This window comes from Cloeon dipterum, chromosome 1, assembly GCF_949628265.1.
Source record: "Cloeon dipterum chromosome 1, ieCloDipt1.1, whole genome shotgun sequence".
Taxonomy (NCBI): domain Eukaryota; kingdom Metazoa; phylum Arthropoda; class Insecta; order Ephemeroptera; family Baetidae; genus Cloeon; species Cloeon dipterum.
The window spans coordinates 26693079-26717443 of NC_088786.1; the positions used below are offsets into that span (position 1 = coordinate 26693079).

Consider the following 24365-nt stretch of genomic DNA (forward strand, 5'->3'; position numbering starts at 1 on the left):
TAATGAACTGTAAAATAAACTGCGTCCTATAGACGTGGAATTTTATACTCACGTTTTTTTCTGCACTAAAATCTTTAAGTGTTAACAGAAATGATGTAAAGAAAATTGTAGAACTTCGTTAATATTTTTTAATTATGATAAATAATCATATTTTTTAATTAACGTTTTTAGTATGATTTCTTAAAGGAATAATAATTTGATATAATAATTATCATGCTCTCATTCCTATTTCATTTTGCAACACGCGCACACATGCATGAGAATGCGTGTTGTATTGGAGAGCAAGGCTGCGCTATATGGCGTGTATTACGTGAAATAAAACTGCAGCAGGAAGTTCGGTTGGAAAACTTTTCATTGTCTTAATATTTTCACCGACAGCACACTGAAAATACGTCACACAAAGAAAATAATTATTATAGTGCCAAAGACACTCGGCGGAGCGATTTGAACAAAAATGACTAGAGAAATGTCTTTTTAATACAACTAATTGGATAAAAATGAGATCAAAGTAAAGGGGTACACGACAAATGAACCCAAGTAAAAGTTTTGTCTGCGTTTGAAATGATCGTAAAATGATCCGAGATGAGCAATACAATGCATGAGAATTATATATGTGCATATGTGTACTGCAATAATATCAACACTGTTAGTTTTCAGGCGGCAACTAAAACAATACGGTTTCCTTGTGCCCTGCGTGCTTAACACTGAGGAATACAATATACAACGCGACAGAGTAATGTAACGAGAGAGTATAATTCACAGATTCATGTCTCGAGTGTCGGCACCTATGGATTTAATCACCTTGGAAAATACAACTGGCACCACACACAGGATCCATATCTCTTAGTTAGGCACAAGGCGTAGACAATTCTTTTAACCTTTTTTTATTAACTCTCAACTAATCTCAAGTCTTTGGCGTTGGAAATAAAACTAACTCTTTGGTTGGAGATCACCTTAACGAATAAAATTGATGGGCTTATTTGGCAAGATTCCACACTTTCGCTTTTCTCATCGTCTCGCAGCAGACTTTTTTCTTTTCGATCGATATTCTGGACGAGAATTTCTTTCGCACGGAGACCACGCGCTCCAGTGGCCAAACCAAAGGAGAAATGAAAGCAGTGCTGTAGAATCACATCGCAGTGATAATGAGATAGAGACAAAATAGTTTGTTTAACAGTAATTGATAGTGGAAATGAGATAATCTTAATTCAAGTGGAGTTTGGAAAATATAGTATCAAGGCTGAATAGAATGTACAAACACTCCTTTACAAGATTTACAGCTGCCAAATGTGTTGCCAGGCTACTTGGCACCGACAGGTATAGGCTTGGCTGCCCTCGTTCAGAACGCTCAAAATTTTCTAGGGACGGAACCTAAATTGGGCACCATCGTCGCTTGTTACTTGATCAAAAATAGTTTTGCGTTTAACTAGAGTGAATAATGAAGGGAGAACCGCTCAACTTGACATTATTTTTCAGATTAGTTATCAAATATCAACAATATATTTTATTTTCTGTTGCCGACCGATGCCCGAGAAATCGACCAATGCAATGGCTGACTTGTGCCAGGTTTTCACTTTTAGTTTGATTACGTCTATACAATATTCGAGGCCTACACTCTGGGTCGCATGCCACTTCTCGTTCTTTTACATTCGTAGTTTTTTCAAATTGTACAATTTTCACATGATCAGAGGAGTCGCGAGATTAAAAATTTGTGCAAGAAAACAGTGAGTGACAGGAAAACTTCCAATGCAACCCCTTTGAACCTCCGGCTAGGTAAAACACACGCTGCTGCTTTAGGGTGAGGAATGTATGAGGAGCTTTGGGGCTTGGCGCTTTAGGAACTGAGAAGAACGAGAGCAAATCAAAGCAGAATACAACGTGACTTTTTAAAAAGACTAGATAGAGTATGTCGTTGGTTTTAAAAATATCTTCTCGAGTAAAAAAAGTACTCTCACCTTCTTGTTTTACTTTTGTAACACTATTATTTTTAAAGGTGGCGTTTCCGTTATACACTAGATAAATTCCTAATGCTGGCCAAATTTTTATCTGCCAGCACCAACTTTTAGATCTTGGCTTTTCGTAAAAGGGTTTTGGTTGATTACTGCTTGTTTGCTGTATGATCGTCGTCTCCCATTTAAAATCTTCCCTTGCGAACGTCCTTGTGCACTTCACACGCAACATGGTCCACATTCGCATCAAGTACAAAATTACATAATCATTACTCGTCTGCTGTGCAATCTGACCACGTGCCTCCTACGGATTACGCTTCAGAAGAACATTTAAACATTGTGCTGGCTGGACCAAGAATCACACACTCAGTATTATGTAGTTAATAATTTGTGGAAAACCAGAACCGAATGACTTTCATAATATACGAGACACACAGTACTAATAATTCCAAGGGAACGGCACGGAAGTCATTATACAACAGGGGCTTGAAAAGGGCGAAACAACAACGAGATCAGGTTAAATCACAACCTTGATGAGAACTAAATGCAATGTAATCAGTCTAAAAACGGTAAAAGGCCCTTTTCTCCCTAGAAGACAATTACATATTAATCGGACGCGCTATTTAATTATGAGTTTCAAAGTGTGTATGCACCAGACGAAAAGCAGCGATGGCCAAGCGCGAGCAGCGCTCAACCAATCACAAAATGTGTGAGTGAAAAAATTATTTTTAAAAAATTCAGGCTGCTTAAAGACGGATTCCAATTTCACTTGTCTGCTTCTTTCACGACACTGCTTTTCCTCTGGCCCGTTCGTACGTTTATCGAATTTTGTGCTCCAGTCAGGCTCTTTTAGTGAGGTTAATTTTCATCCAGCGACAGCAATCAGGTGGGGGGGGGCAATATGAGAGGAGGAGGAATCAGTGCCTGACTGGAGCCGAAAGCTCTGTTTTAGAAAAATATTCACGCGTTCGCGAACGCTGCGTCGTAATTGTCCAATTGCTTCGAAGAGCAGGGTTGCTGGTGATCGTCAATGGGCCAGTGCTGCTTGGCTTTGGCCGCCTTGCTAGAGGCGGCCGAGGAGCCCGGCGGCACCAGGGAGGTTGGTCTTGACGGTGCTGTCGTGTGGGTTGGCGACGACGATGGCGACGGCTGCAGGTTGATCTCGTCGGCTGTGATGACGCGTCTGTACGGGTTCCGGCCCCAGTGCGCCACCACCGCCAGTACCACACACTCGACACAGCACAGAAAGCCAAAAACCTGTAATCGGATTAAAAATTTAAATCAATTCGTCAGTGACCGTCGCCAAAACTCACATAGGACACAATTAGTTCCGCACCGGAGACGCGGGGTTCCCACTCTGAGTTGTTGTACGCGTACACCAAGTGAAGCAGTAAACTCGATCCTAGTAAGTAAGCCACTCCCAGGCTTATAAAGAGACAGGAGTTCTGTTTGAGCAGAAAAAAAAACAGAGATAAGCAAGAAACATTGGAAAGATTATTTTCATTTTAATGGCATATACTAGCATAAGGTCTCCTTAATCTGACATCAGATAGGATGAAGAATTCCTAATTTAAATTGCTTGATTTTTTTTTTTAAATTTAAATATTAATCGTGACGAGATACTTACAATGAGTGGCCAATTGAATGGAAACAGGTAGACTGTATGTGATATGTCGAGGAAGAGCAGCACGCTGGTGGTAAGGAGGGTAAATATCGTGACGAACAGCATCAGCCGCAACCTTGCCAGGATGGGCAACATGTGGAACGGCGCCCTTAACGACATGCTAGCACACAGTCCAATCAAACAAGCCACAGTACACACCTGCGACAGAAACAATGAGATTTATCGATCTTACTCTCCCGCTTGATGGACGAGAAACTCACAATAAGCAAAACTCTGACTACGCCGGTAGCCGATTTGAGGTGTCGTTGGTCGCAGTAGACAATAACGCCTCGGAATAGCATTCGACCCTCGTCGTCGTCGTCGAGATCGTGTCGGTAGTTGGCGTGGCTGTCCCACGAGTGGACAGTCCCGACCAGCGACCTGGCGCCCGCCTCGCCCTCCGAGTCGGCGTCGCTGCCTTCGTGGGGTTCCTTGTCTCCCCCTGGCCCATCCTCGTCCACGGCCGTCCGGCTGCCGGCAATTTCAAAATCCTACGAGCGAGTGAAAGGGTTGAATCGGGGGCTGAGTGGCGGCGCGTCAAAGTGAAAAGCAACTCATAGCAAACACAAACACACACGGCAGAATGTGATATGAGGCAGTGTCTGGCTGAGTGAGTGAGAGGAGGCAAAAGGAGAACAAAAAAGTTTGATGTTCGGATGATAACGCTAGAGAGCCTATTAAAAAATAAATGCGTCATTTTCGCGTGTGTTGAAAGTGATCAAGGGGAATAAAGCGTTTCAGGGTTGAGCGGATTGACTTCGATTTAGTCGCTCGATATGAAAATTAATCTCACAGAGCACACATCGATAAAAAGCGTAGGGACCGCGCGGAAGGCGTTGGTGGTCGAACAAAAGGTATACGGAAAATAAAAAGTGTCTAATAAGCGATCTACAAGAGATTGTAGAATACAAAAGAGATGAGAGGAACCCTGCAAGCCGAGGATGTGGTGATGAGACATGAATAGATGAAAGGACCAGAGGGCAACTCGTTGGACAGAGATCAGTTGGTCCATGTTCAGCTCTGTGCTTTTTCTACGTACCACAGTTTGTTTGTCTGTCTCGTGAAATATATATGCGACCGCACTTTGCACAGGCAGGCGCTGGAGATGATTAATTAGCAGGGGCCGCCGAGTAAAATCAATTAGAAGCAAAGAAAAGTTGCGGATTTAGGCTTCGATTTTATAGTTTTTCGCTATTTAGAAAGTGACGCCTCAGTTAAAAAAAAAAATTGAAAAATGGTAAATTCAACTTTTCATTTGTAAGTAGAACCACTAGTTGAGTTATGTATTTGTCTCTCTCCAATAAAAGTGGTTTAATGGTTTAAACGCCTGGTACACTTCTGATTAGTAGAAACAGCCAGCAGTACGTAATTGACAAGATCTACTGTAACTCGCATAAAAGATTTTGCAGCTTAAATTACTCTAAGCACACAACACACTCAATTCACCAGAACTAGCAATTGAATTATGTTCATATTTACATCAATTATTCAATTAAATTGTGAACACCTGGTTTACTTAGAGCCAATTAAATAATTATGTCGCATTTTAAATTTATAGTATCCGTCAACAACTCATTCGATTTAATATGCGATGGGGATATATTATTTACTGTGTGACTTTGAAGGATTTAAATGTGTATTAAGCTTAAGAGAATTAGCACAGTGCAGATTATTTAGAGTCCACTCGCTTAAACACCAACCACGCATGAGGAAATATTCATTATACGAATAATTTTAAATTTGGTTAAGGAAATTCAGACAGTTTGAGAAAAAATACCAATTAAATTGGAAGTTAAAATATTAACATGAGGAACTATAGCAGGGCATTTTTTTACCAGAAAATTTCATTGATTGTGGTTTTGGAAACCTTTTGTACTGGTTGATGTTTACTCAAGCAGACAGAGATTAAAAGAGAGAAATAAATGCTTTCTTCAGGTGCGTCCAGCTAGTGGGCGGAAGTGATTTGATTTAGTTTGAAAAAAATGTTTGTGGCTAAAGTGTGTGCTTGGAAAGGCGTCGTCTGATCTCTTACCAACGTCATCACCCTGTGGCGGGCGGAAAATGCTCTCAGTTCTGGCGGCTTGGCTGAGAGCCTGGTCACCTGGATATCCTCGGTGCGCACACTGCAGGGCTCCAGGTCTTTGATTTCGTCTAGAAGTACCTCAATCTCGTCGGCGCCGTACAGGTCAGACACCGAGTTGACGTAGCGTCCGGTGGAGGGCGCGTTGGGCGTGGTGGCCGTGTTGGCGCTGTAGCTGACCGTCGGCTTGGTGGCCTCAAGCAGGTCGCCCACTGAGCGGGGCATCCTCCTGTCCAAACTCTACCAACTTCTCTCTCTCTCTCTCTCTTTCTGTCTACACACGCATGACTAGTCTGCGCATTCACGGGACAGCCTGTACAGTGGGCGGACAGAGGGGCGTTCGAACGCGCTCACTTCCACTTACGCACACGCTGCTCGCGGACGTCAACTCGCCCGGCGCATCGCCCCTGTCCGACGGCTCTTCTACTGCGGACGCCCGGCGCGGTCTGCACGCTGATCGCTCGTGCCTTCAGCGCCGCACATCGTCTGTACAAGAAAATCAAGCCTGTAGAGCCTTTCTGAAACAAACAAAATCGTTTTCTCATATGAGATTATATATATGGTGGTTATATATATTCTTTCCTCTTTGCGGGAAAGGTGATTCAAATTCACTTTTGAAATTTCTCGGTCTGGTAAAATATTTATGCACAGTTTGATTTAAACCATGTTTATATGTGAAGAGGAATTTATTAATTGAGAACTCTGGTTATTTTTCAAACAACGAATTAGAGCAGCAGAAACTGGGTGAACAGGAAACTTCTGTAGCAATACGGGAATTGCATATATTAACACTACTTTGCCCTATAAATCAACAAAATAAATTAAAGCGATCTAATACACAGGGGAAATCAGTCACAGTTAGGTTTTTAGCAAACAAAGAGGAGCTCACAGGATTGAAACATGGAGCTCCGCCTAGAGCCCCTGAGTTTGTGGGTGTCTTGCATAAATTTGTTTGATACAGATTTCTATACTTGTCACATTATGTGAGCAATTTATAAGCGCGGGATTAAACTGTTTGTATGGATCGTATTTTCTATTTTTGTGTGTGATGTTAAACAATGGATAGCATGCATTGTGCTGTAGAGTAGAATTGCTCCTGGTGTATAATGACTCTGTTACATAGTAAATAAAGTGTAATATTGAATTGAATAATAACTAAATTTTATAAAACAGAAAGATATTATTGGTGAGTCGTCCACTGTTAAGTGCTTTATTTTACTGCTGATTTTAGAGAGCAATTTACAATGATAACTCTGAAATTTGCACTGATTTATTTAATTTGCTGTTTCCCATCTCTTGAAAACGTTATTGACGTTTTAAATTATAATTTAAATATTACTAGTTTAAGAGAAGCAGCACAGAGTTGTAAAAATTGATACATACGATTGTAGTCTTTTAGTGTTGCACACATATTTGCATCTAATAAAATATTCATTCATTCAAAATAATAAACGAGTCTCCTTTAAAATATGCAATATTATTATCTTCTTTAAAGGACAAAACTTTTCCACAAACATTTATGCTACAAGCAAACTCGAGGCAAGAAAATGAAACTAAAATTCCCTATTTTCTCTAAACAATAAGTGTGTACAAGACTGTCCGACTACGCATTATACTTAACTCAATGTTAAAAACAATCACAAATAATTGTTGAAATGTTTGGGAAATGGATCTTATCTACGCTAAAATCAAATCAGCAAATTAAGCTGAGCCCTACAAACACAATTTCCTGACTAAACGCACACACTTAGCAAGCACCGTTTGCCGCCGCAAACAAGCACAGCAGAGAAGACTTGCCTTATCGCGCGAACGTAACGAGCGGCTCGATTACGCCGAGTGCGCACGCAAATTAATCAATTACGCCGGCCGATAAAATATATAATTCGCAATCGTAGGAAAACGACAGGGACAACACACTTTGGCACCTGCAAGCGCAAAAACACGACGCCGGATGTAAGAGGAGGAGGTCGTTTTGGCACCCTGATGCAGCTGAGTGTGTAAGAGGCTCCCCCGGAGTGCACTCGGCTGATACGGCTGCGAGCCTAAGCGAGCATCACACGCCCCGGACCTATTAGCAACCCCTTGGCGATTAATTAACTGCGAGAGGAATGAGATTTTCGTGCGGCTCGCAGGCGGGCGCCGCTTGTGAGTGTGCGAGCGTATAAACGCGGATCCTCGGACGGCGCCGATCGCTCTGGCTCGGAGCAAAAGTGTGTCGGCCGACCGGTGTCACTCGGCGGACACGGGGGTGCTGCGGGGGCGGCTCACCTGTGCTTGACGACCGCAATTCGGCAGGTTGAGGGGGTGCAGTCCGGGCTAACAACACGCACACGCCATTTTTACTGTGTGACAATTGAAAATCAGCGGAGGGAGGGCGTAACCCGTTGGTGGCGCAACCCCCACCCCCTCGCGAAGGCGGCCTGCACCCTGCTGCTTACTTCCCTTGCTCTATCGGCTATTATCATCAGCACGAGCTGTGCCTCTTCTAATTTGATGAATCATCACCTCTTTTCTTATTAATTGAACTCTGCCAATGTCAAGAACTCGACAGTTTCCGCACGGTTTGCCAGGATCATCAGACTGCATCAGACAAAGGGTTGTTGTTGTGGTTTGGAGCAAAAAATTGTTTCCGCCCGGGATCGAACCGGGGACCTTGCGCGTGTGAGGCGCACGTGATAACCACTACACTACGGAAACGATGAAATTGCACGGGGGTAAAATTAATTGTTATCCCAGAGCTGACTCTGACTTGTCCTGAATTTATAATTTAACCCTATTACCTGCTTGAACCACCTAGTCGAAAATTTACACAAGAATCAAAGCATTAAAATTTTGTCTAGGAAAAGTTAGAAAATGATGCCGGTAGATGTCTCTGCAACTGTATATTTTATTTTTTTGTCAACTTTAGCGTGCATGTCTCACACATAGTAAACGTGCAACAAAATTTAATACTAATAGAAAATTTGGAAAATTTAATATATTATGTAATACATATTGTACAATCCAACAAATGCTTTTTCCGTTTTATCCGCTTTTTACTTGTTCCTATACATTTTAAGATGCTTTTCATTCTTATACAAAGAAAAACTAAAATATATTGCACACGAATACGAATAAGTTGCGTTACTGCGTGTCGCCGTGAGCACCGGTACTGCACTTCAGTGGCGCCGCAGGTTGTTTCAGGGGTTTGGGAGAAATCATACCGGCATCGGTTCTTCTAGGTATAGTCAAGTAAAGATTTCACTGGTAATACCGTCGGCTTTTAAGGCCAATTAATGTGTTTGCCAGTATTACACTTTTTAAAACTAAAAATTACTTTATCAAAGCCATGCACGTCAGTTGTACCACGATGAATAAGTCTCTTCTCGCCTCGAATCTCAACGGCCTCCGTGGCGCAATTGGCTAGCGCGTTCGGCTGTTAACCGAAAGGTTGGTGGTTCGAGCCCACCCGGGGGCGCTTTTTGCTTCTCCACTATTGGAAGATTGACAGGCATAATAATAGGCAATGCAGGAAAAAAAACAAAATATATTATATGAGCAACGAATCTCTTTTTATCTTCTTCCTCGTACACACGAAAAAATAAAATCTCAAATAATTATGAGACACAAATTTTTAATTTACAAGCAGGAAATATTTAACACAACTCCAACATCGTTTTCCTCACACAAATCTTAACATCTACACGCTACACAAGAGTTTGTTTTCATTTAAACGAATTATATTTTAGCTGCGTTTTCTCTTTTGACAACAGCGGATTGCAAAAACATTCACATTTGGATTTAAAAAAGAGAAATAATGTCTTAACTGGTTTTAGTTCTTTTTCTGTCCATTTAATTGCTAAATATGTTTAAAATCGGGAAATTTCACTTCGAACTGGCAGCTGTCAAATCCCACTTTCGGAAGAGCGAACACACGTTTTTCATTCTAACTGCGCAATATGCAGCATTATTTCAAATATACGCAACGCACCCAATACATCACGCCACTGCTTTACATATTATACATCGTTATCATTGTAAATTACACATTATTTTTGTACAGGTACACACAATCGGCGAAGACTTTTTCAATTCCAGATGAGATTTTAATCTTTAATATTTGACATCTCTCTGAGTTTCACAACCTGCACATCCAAATGGTCCATAATATTTACCCTTACAAAGTATTCAGTCGTAGAGATCTTTGGTTTCTAACATGTATAAACTTTATTACAAAACTTAAAAACATGTTTATATCTTTAGGCTTAAGCCCTCTCTATAATGGTTCACGCTCTCTTGTGGAGCAATTAATCTAGAAGGGTTGTACACAATAACTTATCGGCAATAAGTAGTGAACCTGGAATTGAAAAAGCAAAAAATTTGTTTAATGGAGCGTCTTACAGACAAAAAAGGGAGCGGTGTCAACCTGATTGAAGTTAATTAAAATCACATGATTTTGTCCTGACACATACTCTCGATTTAGTGCTGCAGAGAATTTTGTAAGACATGAATCATTCAATTTATTTTCCATCAAGAACAGACTTTGTTGATATTTTCCTCACATGTTCATTATTACAGTGATAGGTATATAGCAATGTCAGCAATATTTTTAAGAAACATTTGACAGCAACATCTATTTCAATGGATGAAGTAAAGAATGCTGCCAAAAGCTGCAAACATGGACAAGCAATACGCTTTGCTTTTTAGTGTGCAATTGCAAAATATCTCAAATCTGACCAAATGCTTTTTACCTGCGTCATACATAAAAAGATGAAGCATCGGAAAAACTATTTTCCATTTCATATTTTTTTGCTGCCATTCAACTACATATATTCTTCACAGGAAATTGAGAAAACAGACTTCATCCTCGCTGACAACAATAGGATTGGTATTTTTGATCCAGCCGTCGCGGTCCCACGAAATGGGGCGCAATATCGACGCCGAAACAAGTTTGAAGGCGATAAATAAATGTCTCATTGATTTCATCGAGCATGTGGAGTCTGTTTTCTCAATTTCCTGTGAGGAATGCAACAAATCTCTAGTATTCTTTTTTCAAAATACGGAAAAATAGTTATTGTATTCCAGACAAATTTGGCTTTTAATTGACCTTTAAAACAAATGGTCAAATTACAGGTATCACATTTTTAAACAAGTTTGAATTTATTAATTTTTGTATTAAACCGCATGAAATAGTGAGCAAATTCAAAATTCTACTTTCAAGTCTCTTTTCAAATTTAAATTATTTCCAGATTTAAAAAAATGTTAAATTTAATTTTACAGGAGAACCAAATTTTTGTTGCGGTGCGAAGGGATTTCATTAGACAACCATATTTTATGTGACGGATTATAATAACACATAATTACAGTATTCACCTCTAAACTTCTTTAATAAATATATAACAAAAATCCCACCCATAATTTTGCTTCATGAATATTAATGGGCCATTATATTTTTGAAACATCAAACGGTAGCAGAGGAGCAGTTCTTTTTTTTTGCTAACATGCATACAATTTTAATTTAGTTTGAATGGAACAAACACAAGATCGTGGGACTTGTAACGACATCATCTGTAGATTGCATTATGAAATCCAAATAATTATTTTCATATAAAAAATTTAAAATTAGAAAACATCATAATATAAAATAAATATACTGACATGTCTTAATGTACTTTTTACGCGCAGTTCCCACTACTGCACAGCTCTCGGCGATGCAAATAAAAATCCTCAAATAATGCAGCATGCACCTGTCGACGGGCACGCGCGCACGGCCATCACTTTGTGATTCTTTACGGTCCAACTTGAATGAGACTGGAGTCGAGGTCCTTCGTCCTCGTACAATGAACACTTAGACAAAGTCCGCCGGTGGCTTGGCGGAGACAGTAATCAGGACGACCGCGGCGGCTTTGCCCAGACCGACCGTGGGGTCGCTGAATGACTTGTGCACCACCGAGCGCGGCGCCAGGAAGCTCTTGGAAGGGGGCGGCAGCAGGGGGTAGTGGGCCGTGTAGCGCGAGCGGCTGCGGAGGCTGCTGGTCGCGGCCTGCGAGTCTGACGAGTTGCTGCCGCCCCCGGTGACTGGCCGCCGCACGGCGTGCGGCCGCCGCCGGCACAGCAGCTGCTGCTTCACCAGCACGGCCAGGTCGGGGTTGAATACCAGGTAGATCCAAGGGTTTACGCAGCTGTTCAAACTCGCAAGCAGGGTCAGGATTGTGAAGGTGGGTCCTGTAAAGTCAAGTGAATTTTTTATTGCATAAGCTGGTGTTCCAACAAAATTCATGTACTAAATTAAAAAATATTTGAGTGAGCGAATACAATATTTAACTAAACTATGATGGGCGGTAAAAGTTAATTAAAAAAGGATAGGATCTCTCGTGCATTCTCCGCGATGAGAAACTGTTGTTTTGGCCCATTGGGCGTCTTCAGAAAAAAAATCAGCCCTGCAGGTAATCTTCACTGGCCATAAAATATACTGACTATAGTTTCCCCCCTCTGCCGCCAACTATATAATATCCCAGATATCCTAGAGTTAATTTTAGCAGAAACAACTTGATTCAAAAGGGTTAAAATTTCTCGTGTGTATATTTTTTTACTTTTTAATTGTAAAATATGTATGATTGGTATAATTATATGACTCATAACACTTGTTGCAAAACAAAAAATTTATCCGGTGTTTTCACATTTTTTTGGTGCGGTATCACGGACATAAATTTAGTTTCGTTTCTTATCACCGTTCAGAAAATGATAAAGTGTGCAGTACACTGATATAATTTTTTCCTAATTAAATAGTGGTGGAAATGGCAGGCGAGTCTGTTTGTAAAAAAATCGAGTTCAGGATACTTTAAAAAAGCAATTTTTTTAAATTTTATGAATATATAGATTAGAAAATTTGGAGCAAAGATTATCTACAAATAAACTGAAGTCGGCTAATTTTCATTTCGTGAATTTGCTAGACGATGAAAGTGCTCCTGCTATAATGCTGGTTCCAAAACTTTTCTCGGCTATATTAAAAATTCCAAGCTTGGATTGGTGACACCGTTCGGAGGTACTTTAACTATCTCGTCTTTTTAATTATTTGTGAAAATATGGCATCTCAAATCGCTTTAGTTCATAACGTTCAAGTCTTGTCTGACAAGGAAATCGGAGTTGTACGCATATTCGCAAGACGTTAGAGTTTAAATGCATTTATCCGATTATTTATAAATGATTTATGAGCTAATTATATACTCTAGACGAAGGAATAGTTCCTTGGTTTGTTTGACCCTATTTTGTGGCTTCAAATCCGTAGCTTTGCAATTATGGCCTAATTGCTAAATCATGAAGTTTTGAGGTTGTATTAACGGATGACTTTTGGAGAGAGTTTGAATTATATATAGGTGGCAGAAATTGCTGATCTGTACATGGCTTTGTATTTGATTGCCTTGAGATTGCCGATGATTGAAACGCGAAACCCAAAAATTTAACTCATTGACAAACTCGACCGTTTCGTTTCACCAGTTACTAAAAACTATATTGTATTTCTTGAGTTAGCATTTTATTCCCATGCATAATATTTCATTAAAATCCAATTGGATACAACTTTCCCATGTTTCGAAATTTGAGGACCTTGCATACTCATTCGAATTAAATTTCAATAACTTTCCCTCGTATCATATAGTCAGTCTACGTGATCATGAAAATTGTTTCACTTCACTTTTATTTTTCGTTTCAAAGAACATATTTTGGCTAATTTTGTGTTTAGATCTAGAACGTAAAAACAATAAAACTGTCTTGCGTGCACACAAAATTGAGACGAATGAAACTTTTCTTGCGCTGGTCGCGGAGCGGGAAGTTGCTGTCGGGGAGCAATAATTATATATATTGGCCGCTGTATGGCACTCACAGTAAAAATACTTAAACGTACTATTGGCAAAAGTATGGTAGCATAAAAGTAAAATTTTCTGCAATAAACAGCAGTGAAAATACTAATTAAAGCTATATTGCCTGATACGCCTGAACAATTTAGCTACAATGCACAGTTGAGGGAACGTCAATAAGATCGTTAATTTGTAATTCCGGTAATTCCTTTCTCACACTGTGATATCGCAGCCTTTTCAATATACCAACTGATTGTGAGCAGATTTGAGTCGAGATAATCTCTATACCATTTCACTGATTTATAAAATGCTTGCAGCAAAAAAAAAAAGTGGCTCATAAAAAATTTCATTCAATTAAATTAGGCCATATAGTTAATGTTCAGATTCATTGACTACGTGATTTACAAATTGCAGATTCAAAAGACTCTAATCGGATGCGTAAAGAGCTTTTCACCGGATTCCGTTTCCGCAGGTTTTGCATAGTCCGCATTTGCCACAAGCGGTTCATAATTAATCGTGATCCAATTTATCATGGAAATAAAAAGCACTCTGCGTGATTGAAGACTTGACATTTATTTGAAAAACGAATATATATTAACTTTTAACGTCCCCAGGCGCCAGCCAAGTCTCACGCTACCGCTGGAGAATAATTTTCGACAGTCTCTGTTTATGTAATTGAAAAGACATCGACCCCACAAAAGAATTGCCGATTGAATAAACAAACCTGTTTTATGAGTTTTAATTAATTTGCAAGAAGCTATAGTGCGTCTTGAGAGATGTGCCAGTGCCCGCGCTTATCAAAATATATCGCAATTTCACCTGGCTATCGCTGCCTCTCTCTTCTTGGCAAACGTGTTTTTCAAAAGGTTGTGGAAGCAAGCCATCAAATTATTTTGAAAGTGGCATGATTATACACTGTTGGCTAGGTGTATATTTCGATGAGATCGTGATTTGAAAAAATCGCTAACCAGGCGGCAGCAACAAAATTAATGTTGCCCTTTGATTTGCATAATATGGATCTGTTGTAAAGAAAGGCTGGTGCTGCTTGGTCCAAGTCGGTCCAAGTGAGCTATACATATAAAGGCCTAAATATTTGCGGCCATAAAACCAGCCGCCAAACATTCCTCCGTCCGCACCAGTGTAGGAATGACCAAAATGTTATTGCCTCTCAAAATGGTACTCTCTGCTGGCCTCAGGACAGAGGTGATTTTTTATGTCTAGACCCCTGTTCTCGTCACAACTTTGAGCAGTTTTCAGGCTTCTCAAAACTAATTATCTGTTCCCATCACGCGCGCAGTTCCTTTTTGTTCACGAAGAACAGCGCGGAATTAATCCACTGACAGTTTTGTGTTAAGCTTGTTAAAAAATGGACTTTTAGCAAAAGAAAACTACTGCAACTACCTACTGATGGTGATTAATCAGATTTCCCAGTAGTTTATTATGGCTGACTACGTGGATAAAATAGGAAAATCCATTTCAAGAAAAAGCAATAATATGGCCCGTTTTTTCAAGGATGAGCAATCTCTCCCCAGAGCAAAATTAAAATCTACAGTCTTCTGGGAGTACAGAATACAGAGAAAACTCACTCACATTGTTGCTCTTTGCAATCCATTGTAATATACAAGAATAAATCATGTGCGCACAACGACGTTAATAAGATTCCTTTAACTCGAAAATTAAATATAAATTGTTTGTGTTGTTAAAAGGATATTTAGTTCCACTCATTAATATGTATATGGTCTCAATCTTATTTTCCAAAGTGGCACTGAGAACATAGCATTAATAAGATTTCAAAACTCAATTAAGCAAACTATCTCAAACGTTTTAGCTGTTTAGCGGTTTAGCTGTTTGCGCAAAGCGTCTCACGTAAAAGGTTCAAGATTATGACTCAGTGAAGCCGTTCGTATGTCCTTACTCAAAACTTGCCCTCTTAATTATGTGTTGCCACTTATGGTATTTCAAAAAGTAAATACTCCACTTTAGTTCATAACAGTCAGCACAGTTTTACAAGGAAATCAGTGGTACGACCTCGCAAGACGTTTGGGCTAAGTTAAAAAAGTGGTTTGAAAACTTTTTACTCAAAATATGAAGAAATCTATCAACTTTGCAAACTCAATTAATATGAGCAGTTTGAGCTTGTTGCATTTTTTATCACAATACAATTATTCACATTTTGATTTTATCTTAAATATTTAAATTTTGCAGAAATCATTACGGACGAAGTAACAAACAATACATTTTTATTACATCAATTATTTATTAAACGCTATAGCTATTTTTTATATACCTTAGATGCAAACGGTTTTAAGTATATTCGCTTTACTTATCTTCTTCGGGCATTCATCTAATACCCCAATGATGAAGTTCTTATTTAATTTTTTCCATGTAAAAATATGTCAATTTTATTCTACTAACACGATTTTACGAAATGGACCATCCAGACTGATCAAGATGAATTTCGGTATTAAAAATATTACTCTTTCTGCTGACTAACAAATCATTTTTCCCCTTAAATCTTGCATCAAAATAAATACGGATCACTAATGTTTATTGTTTTATCACTAAATAATATTGAGAAAGCAGATTTATCTCACCTGACCAAAAAGGTGAGTTAATGGCGTCTGGGTCCCAGGTAGCCCACAACTGTGCGCTGATGAACGGTGATGAACAGATGACGTAGCATGCGATGACCACGACAGTCAGCTTGACCGTTTTCAACTTGGCCCTGGAAATTCCCCTGATGGAGTGGACCCTGGGCTGAAGAGGACCGTTGCCGGCGAGCGGCTCCTTGGGCAGGTGCAGCCCAGCGATGCTGTCCTTCTTGGCGTTGTAGTTGCGCCAGATGGCCTGGCAGATGCAGGTGTAGGCGAACACGAGCACCAGCAGCGGCGCCAGAAACACCGAGCCGCTGTACCAGGTGACGTAGGCCCGCTCGCCCCAGCCCTCGGGGAAGGTGCCCCAGCAGTCGAAGGTGAGGCCGTCGGGCGTGGCCGGTTGGTAGGAGAAGATGAACGTCTGCGGGGCACAGCACGCCAGGGCCAGTAGCCAGGCAACGACGACAAGGGCGCGGGCGCGCCGCACGGGCCACGTGAAGTACGACAGCGGCAGGCAGATGGCGTAGTACCGGTCCACGGCGGTCAGCACCAGGATGAACGAACTGAGGTAGGGCCCGAGGATCTGGCCGAACTTGACTGCCTTGCAGAGGACGTTGCCGCCGCGGAAGCGGTACGTCAGCTCCCACGCGATCTGCGGCAGCACGTTGAAGAAGGCGGTGACCAGGTCGGCGATGCTCAGGTGCATGATGTAGAAGTACATGCGAGAAATCTTGGCCCGCCGGAAGAGGATGGCCGCCAGGATGAGCGAGTTGCCCACCACCGTCACGGCGAAGATGAAAACCAGCGTGGCGATCTCCACCCGCGCGAGTTGCTCATCGCGCACAGAGTGTACGTCCACGCTGCTATTGTTGCCCGCTTCTGACAGGTTCATGGTGGTGGCAAGGGCGTACGCTGCCCCCTGCTGTTCAGGAGCCTCGCCTCACATCTGCGTAAGAAAGAACGAAGATAACAATAAAAAATCGTGATATTGATATGTTAAAAAATGAGTTTAACAAGAAACGCAATTTTTCATGAAAGATTAAAGTATTTGATAAATCATATTTTGAGTGAATCTGCACAAAGAGTACAAAAAAACTTGTCGACGTTGTTTCGAATTTAATCGAGAAAATTTTTAAATGTAATGGCATAACCAGGTAAAATATAAAATCTGCCAGTTATTTACTTGGAAAAGTGAACTCAAAAAAACTTGGCGATAAATACATTTTTTTAATTAAAAAAAGCTCTCGGAGTATGAATATTTTTCATTTTAGCAACTTAGCGAGCACAGAAAAATATGTGCTTGGAATATCTTTGCCTTTATTGCAAAATGAGGATTGGCGTATTTTAATGACGTAATGCACCTTGCCGACTGCAAGTGGTGGTTCGAGAAAAAAAAAATAAAAGAGAAGCGAGATGAGGTGGCTGCGTCCGTTTGCATCGTTACTTTATAGTCCTATATAGTGTCATTCCGTTTTTCAATAAATTTTATAAAATATACACTCTGCGGCATTGCTGTATAGAAAATTGCATCGTGTAGGCATACACATTTTTTACTCTATGAACAACATTGCGCATTCTTATAAAAAAATCCCACCAGGTAGAGGAGAAAAGACTGACATTTTCTGTTATTAAAGTGTCAAGGAAGTCAAGGAGAGTGAGTTTAATTTGATTGGTGTAAAATAATTACTTGAGCATGGAAATCCCAGCTCACTGGCAGTTCGCACTTGATGATTTATCATCAGAACATGAGATAAACGAACTGATTTCACATCATTTAGTTGAGCCTGCAAGCTAGACTCCTAAATTTGGTCAACCTGTTATTTTCAGGTTTGAACATGTTCTCTTTTTTCTCAATTATGATTTTTTTCTGTAAAATTACCTTGGTATATTTTCAAAAGATGGATTTCGTGGAATCCGTGAAGGCAGGCTTTTAGTGCAGCAATTAGGAGAAAGAGAGTGCTTGACATGCGGTAGCGAGACATTTTTAGCTGAAAAGCACAACATGACACAGTTATGAGGAAAATGAAAAATGCTTTACTCGGTGTTGCATACATGAGAAACTATATACACGCGGATTAAAAATTTGCATCGCAGTAGTGCACGTTGCAGCTGGCACGTGTCTGATCATATTTATTTTACAAAAGCGCAATTCCACTTACTTAAAACAAATTTGTTCACTGTTTTTTGGACAGCGGGTCTAATTAATATGCAAAACATTATACAGTCCTTTTTTCAGATACAAAATTTATTATAATGAGAGTATCCCTTAAGAGAAGCAAAATTGTTCTTGCGTGATCTGAAGAGCTAATATAAAGACAAGCTATACTTCTGACGAGTTTTGCGCTAAATTAATATTACCGTAAGTAAAGTTTGAAAATACATTTTTTTCTGCTGAAAATACGAACATACTTAAATATGTTAACAAACAACGCCGCAAGCAATAGCGGCGCGAGAAACAGCTTGTGAGGCCGCGAGTAAATGTTTGTGGCACGTGAGATGGGTCGCGCTATATAGGAATGTGTCAATGGACTTTTTGCGCATGCTGTGCGCACTTATTATCCCATCCCCGTGGCAATAAAGGAACAGTCAGGCTGTTACCATTGCGCTTGTTGCTTCGAGTAGACGATGCTTGCATCTGCACTGGGCACTGCAATTTTCCTTATTTTTAGCAAGAGACAGGGTTGGACAGCATTGATTTATATGCAACGACCGCCGTAAACAGTGCGGATTCGATGCGCTCTGCCTTTGGCTTTGATGACAATGGCATTTCCCGTTTCCTAGCAATGCACCAAGTCCCACCATTGCGACCCATTTTCCAGCGGCAGCGAGGGGATTACACTCGACTCGCTGTTCCTCATGTGGTGAGCTGGAATTTGAAAATTCGCTCGCAGGTGCGGCGCCGGCAGCACCGGGATAAATGGAATTATTAACAAGGTTACCAAGATTAGCTTCTGCAACGCATTCAAACTAATACTTTACTTATCTCGCTACTTAAAGCAGAGAAATGGATTTTACTGACGAAAAATGAAAGCAATAATAATTCAGTAGACTCTGGATTTTCGGGTAATCCACAACGCATTTGATTTCTCGGGAAATAATCAAAGCATAATAAAAGCAGGCTGAGCTGTTGTGAGAGAATACTAAGCGGAAAGGCAAACAGAAATCAATACGCTCGGCGATAATACAATAATATCCAATTAAATTTGGCTCTCTTGCAAGAATTCCGCCATATATCGACAAATCGAGGTTTGATATTCGTTTTGAGCTCCAGCCAGGAAAGTTTTAAATTAAAATGGTAATGGGAAAAACGATCGATTTGACCACTGGAACGGTTGCATTTTTCTGAGCGAGATTAGAAAAAAAAGCTTGCCAGAGAGTGTAGAATTTTCGTGAGGAATTTCACAGTCATTTATACATAGCATTATTGCAAACACAAAAAGCCGTTCTTGTTCAAAGTTCTAAATTGGTTTTGGTAGCAAAAGCAATTAATTTCTGTTCAACGACGACATACTGTCTAAAAAAGTGTCAAAGCGCGTTTTTTCACTACTCGATCTTAACTTCGACTGCGTCTCGTGAGAGCATTGTTGAAAAAAGTTCGAGAAGCCAAAAAGTTCGTTGGGCGCCAATTTTTGCTATGAGAAAGGGAAACGAAATGCTTTTGGGTCACTGAATAAAACAACAACATCAACGTAGTAAAAGGGCTGCTTCTATTTCGTGCGTGCAAGTGGCAAGCCGATACTGAGCGGAGCAGCAATATTTCAGACGAAGAGATGCTGGCGATGCATTATTTATGGCCGTTATGCGAGGCAAAATCCCGCGGTCCACAAGGTTGCATTGACCATTAGAGCAGCAAGTTATGTGTAAGCACGCCAGATATAACCTAATTATCCGATATAGACATTAGCGCCGATTTGCAGTCTCCGCTGAATACGCGACAAAAGCTCTCTTCTGCTCTGGACAAATTGAACACAACACACCCTCGCGGGAAAACTTAATTATAATGGACCCTGCACGCGAATAGCGTAACACTCGAGCGTTATTTCTTTCGCAAAATGTAAATTTCACGCGTCCATACCTTTGGCATTTGCTCCTGTTAGCTATGAAAGCAACTTAGGTTCGCGTTCACTGACAGCACTGGCCAAGAATCTTAATTCGAGAAGCTAAGATGATTAGAGAAATGGGCGTATTATTGTTTGCAACTGTTACCCCATTCGAAGCGCCTCGTCTGCTCGGCGAGGGCGTATTTATTTAGTAGCAAAATAAAAGACACGAGTTTCATTATAAACACGATTGCGTTACAAAATTGTGGGCCGCGAGAGATATAAAACACACTTCATGGTGTTGTAACATGTGAGTTTAGCCTGCAGGATAATTTTCTCCATTAAATGCACACGCGATCTTTGGTGAATCAAAGTATTCGAAAAAAGGCGAACCCAAAAGCTGCCGTGGCTTTCTTTTGCAATTATGCAGCATTCGAAAATAATTAGCAACAAGCATGCCATAAATTATATTTAAATTGGACCGGTTAGCTAACTTTTGCTTAATTTTCCATTTTTTCTAGAGAATTTTTTCATTTTCACATAAAACAACACAAATAATCAAACGAGATAACAAAATTTCATTTGAAAAAAATCAGGTATTTTTATGAAATTATTGCCAATGATTGAGGAGACAATCTTTTATAGGTATTAAGTGATGTAATTTAACAACATTCATTATCACGACCTTGATGCCATTCAGCGACAACCTTACATGTCATATTTGCGTAATTTAATCTTTGTCTAATTGTATTAAATCAAACACAACAACTTTTCCGCATTTTGTTATGACTTTCTTGCCACAAATCAATACAATAGAAATGACAAAGAAAAATCTGTCATAACATTTGTAATATAATTTAAACTACTGAAATCTTTCAACAAAGGGAATGAGTATATAATTGAATAAACCATGAAAGTGAAGCCATGCAGACATAAACTTTAATTAATATTTCAGAGCAAAGAGGTTATAACACAAAATATTCGCATTATTCGACCAGCACGGATTCAAATTGGTGAACAGGTTTCAAAGATCAAAAAATTAAGCAATGCAACTACGGTGCTGAATCATCATTGTTCGCGTTTGTATGTAAATTTTCTTCAATCTGAACGATCAGTCTGTATTTCATGCTATGAAACGGCGATCAAAATTAAATAGGCTGTCCAGTAACTAATATGCGTGGCTCGAAAAGCGGAAAAGCTGAGCTCGCACCGCACATTAAATAGGCTGGGGACCTTGGTAAAGTTTCAGATTCATAACAGACTTCCGCAACATCCCGCGGCTTATATTGTTGCAAAATAAAAACAAACTATCGAGCCAACATGTTTACTACAGACGAAAAGTTATCGTGAAACTGTCTAACGCATTTTTTCTAGCAGAAATAGACGTCGAGTAGTAAATTAATTCCTCTGCTGCACACAACAAAGTTTAATTAAATGTCGCAACTGCTTCGGAGTTAATTTCGTCTCGCATTATAAATTGCGACTTATGTCAATATAGATACAGTTGCGTCATTATGTGAATTGCTGTGCTGATTTTCAATGCAATTGAACGCAAGACAAAACGTGTCGAGACGCACCGAAATTAATAATTTTCCGCAACAAAGCGGGAATAGAGCGGAATTTGAATTTCATTTGGCGAAAGAATGACGGCCAATCAACTACGTGAGTGTCTTCCAGCACGAAATAATATAGTGTTGATTTTCAGCCGCCGAGACACGTCAGTTGAACCTTGAATGCAGGCCTTAATTTTGTGTCGCTCGCTTTGGAAAGTTATTATTTAGAGACACACAACAAGCGTGTTGGGAATAGGGAGCAATTTCAACTTATCTGTGTGGAAAAGGTGGCCTCCCCACAATCAAATTCACTTCCTTTAACTTTTGAAAATGAGGTTCAACTCCTGGCCGGCGATAATTAAGCTCACTTGGAGGAACACGCGCACTCGTGTTTTGAAAAACTCGCATTTCACTCTGACAGCGGCTTGCCACCGTAAAAAAGTGGCAAAAAAGTTATAATTTATAGCAATTTATTAATGAGTCACTTCCAACTACGATCTCTGCCTCTTTTTCTGCACTGTTCAACAGAGAAGCGAGTGCTGAACTGAAAAAAATGGAAAATCTTGTGCAAAATGCGGAAACTGAGGTTTTATGTCTCAGACCCGCTGGGAACGAACCATCTGATCTTCATATTAAAATGCAGCAGCTTGATGCTCTTTAGCCGTTGAATCAATTGAATGAAAGAGGAGTAGAGCCCGGGAAATTGCGTTTCTGCCACATGCCCCTCACGGCAAACTTCAAAGGCTATTTTTATCCACATGGAAACTCCTCTAGTTTACGTGATGCAAACTATTTCATATTCTTTGACACTCGAGTTTCGCTCCCTTGGGTACGCGATGCTGGAGCAGTGACAAATTAAATATTCCTCCTCGAGCAAAGCGCCCTCGAGACTTGCGGGGGTAAAAAAACAGGAACGTGACAAAATGTAACAATCAGAGACGTGGATGCAGGGACACGGGTCAAATGCAGTGCACTTTATGAATAATAGAGGTACAGTGAGTGAGTGCAAACAGAACTCCGTGCTGTTGCGTTTCTAGGAGACGTTTAAAGGGCGGAACTTTCCCTTTGAAGAGCTCTGCCAGCCAAATCTGCGGCTCTCATCCTGCGCAGACGATAATGAAAATTTACACAGTTATTAGCTTCAGGCGCAGATTGCAAAACCAGTTGATCTTTCCATCGTGCCTATGATAGTTTTGACTGGAACTATCAAAACTCTTTAGACATGGAGACACACGGCGCGCTACAGCCATGCACAGGCTGTGCGCGTTTGTTTTTTCAGCGCTGTGGGATATTAAATAGATATATAGGTTGAGTGATTCAACTAACGCGTGTGTGGATTTTGTCCATTTCAATACGGAATTCGCGCGGTTGCGAAAGGAATCAAAAACTGGTTTAGCCAGAGGTTCCGTACTCACAGATATCAATTTCTAACGGAACAAATAATGCTCTCCTTTTTCTTTCTGCAATTAAGTATGTTAGGGTCCAGAGAACTGACCAAATTAATAAATTTCGAAAAAATGCAACAAGCGCTGGTACCAGACTTTTCAATACTATTAAATTTATATTGTACAATTTGCACGCAATGAAACCCCCATTTGATTACACTCGTTTCAAGTTGATCGACCAATAAAGTGGTGCGGTGTTTTTGACAGAACATTAAAGTTTAATCACCAAAACTTCCATGACAGAGTCAATATTACTTTGGTACGGGGCAGCCATGGAATTAATAATGCTTTCAAAATTCCTTCGGAAATATTTCTGTGAAATTGTAAAAGAATTTCGTCAACTTAAACTGCAGGGATAATGATTTTAATTGTAACTAAGTATTGCTTTTGTGGCCACGTCTGAGATTAGCCGGCGGGAGGCGCTGGGAGTTGATTCCATTTTTGGCTCTTTTCGAAAACAACCAATAAGGAATCATAAAACATTTTTCTTAGTATTGATCAGTCAGTATATTGGTGGCACGCAAATTAAAGAATTGGAAAATACATTTTAACGCAGGCAACATGTTTCCCAAATTATATATTCTGCTTATTATATTACTCTATTCGACTTCTCATTTTTGCTCTTTCAGAAAGTATGTGATTTTTTTCAGCATAAAAAATTAGTTTTCATCAGACTGGTTCGGTCCAAAAATAGAGATCTTGTTCCTCGCTGGTACCTGTCCTCATTAGCAGAGCCCATTTTAATTATCTTACTCGTATTTATGCAGGTTTAGTGTTTATTTTGCTTCATAAGTCATTTAATCATAGAGTAAAAATTTCGAAGAGAAAAAAAGAACAAAGTTAAAATAGGGAACGAGAAGGATGGCTTGGTGCAGAAGAGCAAACCGAAACCAACATAGAACTAATCAGGTAAATTGAATTACACGCATGGAGGTACACAATACTGACTGTGCATCAATCACCGTGATGGACACGCATCGGTGCGATATGGTCAAACAAGAGAATTAAAGGGGTTAGCAGAAATGTGCAGTCCCTACCTTATTCCATGGAATAAGCAGAATTAAGTCGTGGTGTCGGCGGTCAAGTGGAAAAGGCGATCCTGTCTAGCCGAGGTGTCGAGACCAACAGGCAGGCAGGCACACGCGATCGCTCTACCCGACGGCAGCAGCCCAGCCAGCAGGTTTGAAACGGCGCACACACCGACCT

At 40.2% G+C, this 24365-nt stretch overlaps 2 protein-coding genes and 2 non-coding genes across 6 annotated transcripts; 1 reads left to right on the forward strand and 3 right to left on the reverse strand.

Moving 5' to 3' along the window:
* Positions 1 to 334: 334 nt before the first annotated feature.
* LOC135934699 (uncharacterized) lies at positions 335 to 8076 on the reverse strand. 2 transcript variants are annotated; one of them, XM_065476624.1, is made up of 6 exons: positions 7961 to 8076; positions 5714 to 6210; positions 3834 to 4103; positions 3577 to 3771; positions 3263 to 3394; positions 335 to 3206 (listed from the first exon to the last, which is right to left on the reverse strand). In XM_065476624.1, exons 2-6 carry the CDS (start codon positions 5915 to 5917, stop codon positions 2910 to 2912), a joined length of 1098 nt encoding a protein of 365 aa, XP_065332696.1. In that variant the 5' UTR covers positions 5918 to 6210; positions 7961 to 8076; the 3' UTR covers positions 335 to 2909. The 2 variants fall into 2 exon arrangements, with proteins under 2 accessions (XP_065332696.1, XP_065332695.1); XM_065476623.1 differs by having other exon boundaries at positions 5645 to 6210.
* Positions 8077 to 8316: 240 nt separating this feature from the next.
* Positions 8317 to 8389, reverse strand: TRNAV-CAC (transfer RNA valine (anticodon CAC)). The gene has a single exon. It is a non-coding gene; the product is annotated as a tRNA-Val (tRNA).
* Positions 8390 to 9075: 686 nt separating this feature from the next.
* Positions 9076 to 9149, forward strand: TRNAN-GUU (transfer RNA asparagine (anticodon GUU)). Its single transcript has one exon. It is a non-coding gene; the product is annotated as a tRNA-Asn (tRNA).
* Positions 9150 to 9221: 72 nt separating this feature from the next.
* Positions 9222 to 24326, reverse strand: LOC135940235 (oxytocin receptor-like). 2 transcript variants are annotated; one of them, XM_065485050.1, is made up of 4 exons: positions 24197 to 24326; positions 18001 to 18109; positions 16122 to 17067; positions 9222 to 11896 (listed from the first exon to the last, which is right to left on the reverse strand). In XM_065485050.1, exons 3-4 carry the CDS (start codon positions 17011 to 17013, stop codon positions 11520 to 11522), a joined length of 1269 nt encoding a protein of 422 aa, XP_065341122.1. In that variant the 5' UTR covers positions 17014 to 17067; positions 18001 to 18109; positions 24197 to 24326; the 3' UTR covers positions 9222 to 11519. The 2 variants fall into 2 exon arrangements, with proteins under 2 accessions (XP_065341122.1, XP_065341116.1); XM_065485044.1 differs by lacking the exon at positions 18001 to 18109 and having other exon boundaries at positions 24197 to 24324.
* Positions 24327 to 24365: the final 39 nt, after the last annotated feature.

Excerpts from the sequence above, each read along its gene's own strand:
- LOC135940235 (XM_065485050.1), bottom strand. The coding sequence starts at position 17,013 with ATGAACCTGTCAGAAGCGGGCAACAATAGCAGCGTGGACGTACACTCT. Across the intron at positions 11,897-16,121 it reads TAACTCACCTTTTTGGTCAG|GACCCACCTTCACAATCCTG; the intron begins GTGAGATAAATC and ends TTGACTTTACAG.
- LOC135934699 (XM_065476623.1), bottom strand. The coding sequence starts at position 5,917 with ATGCCCCGCTCAGTGGGCGACCTGCTTGAGGCCACCAAGCCGACGGTC. Across the intron at positions 4,104-5,644 it reads GCCACAGGGTGATGACGTTG|GATTTTGAAATTGCCGGCAG; the intron begins GTAAGAGATCAG and ends ACTCGCTCGTAG. Across the intron at positions 3,772-3,833 it reads TAGTCAGAGTTTTGCTTATT|GTGTGTACTGTGGCTTGTTT; the intron begins GTGAGTTTCTCG and ends TTTCTGTCGCAG.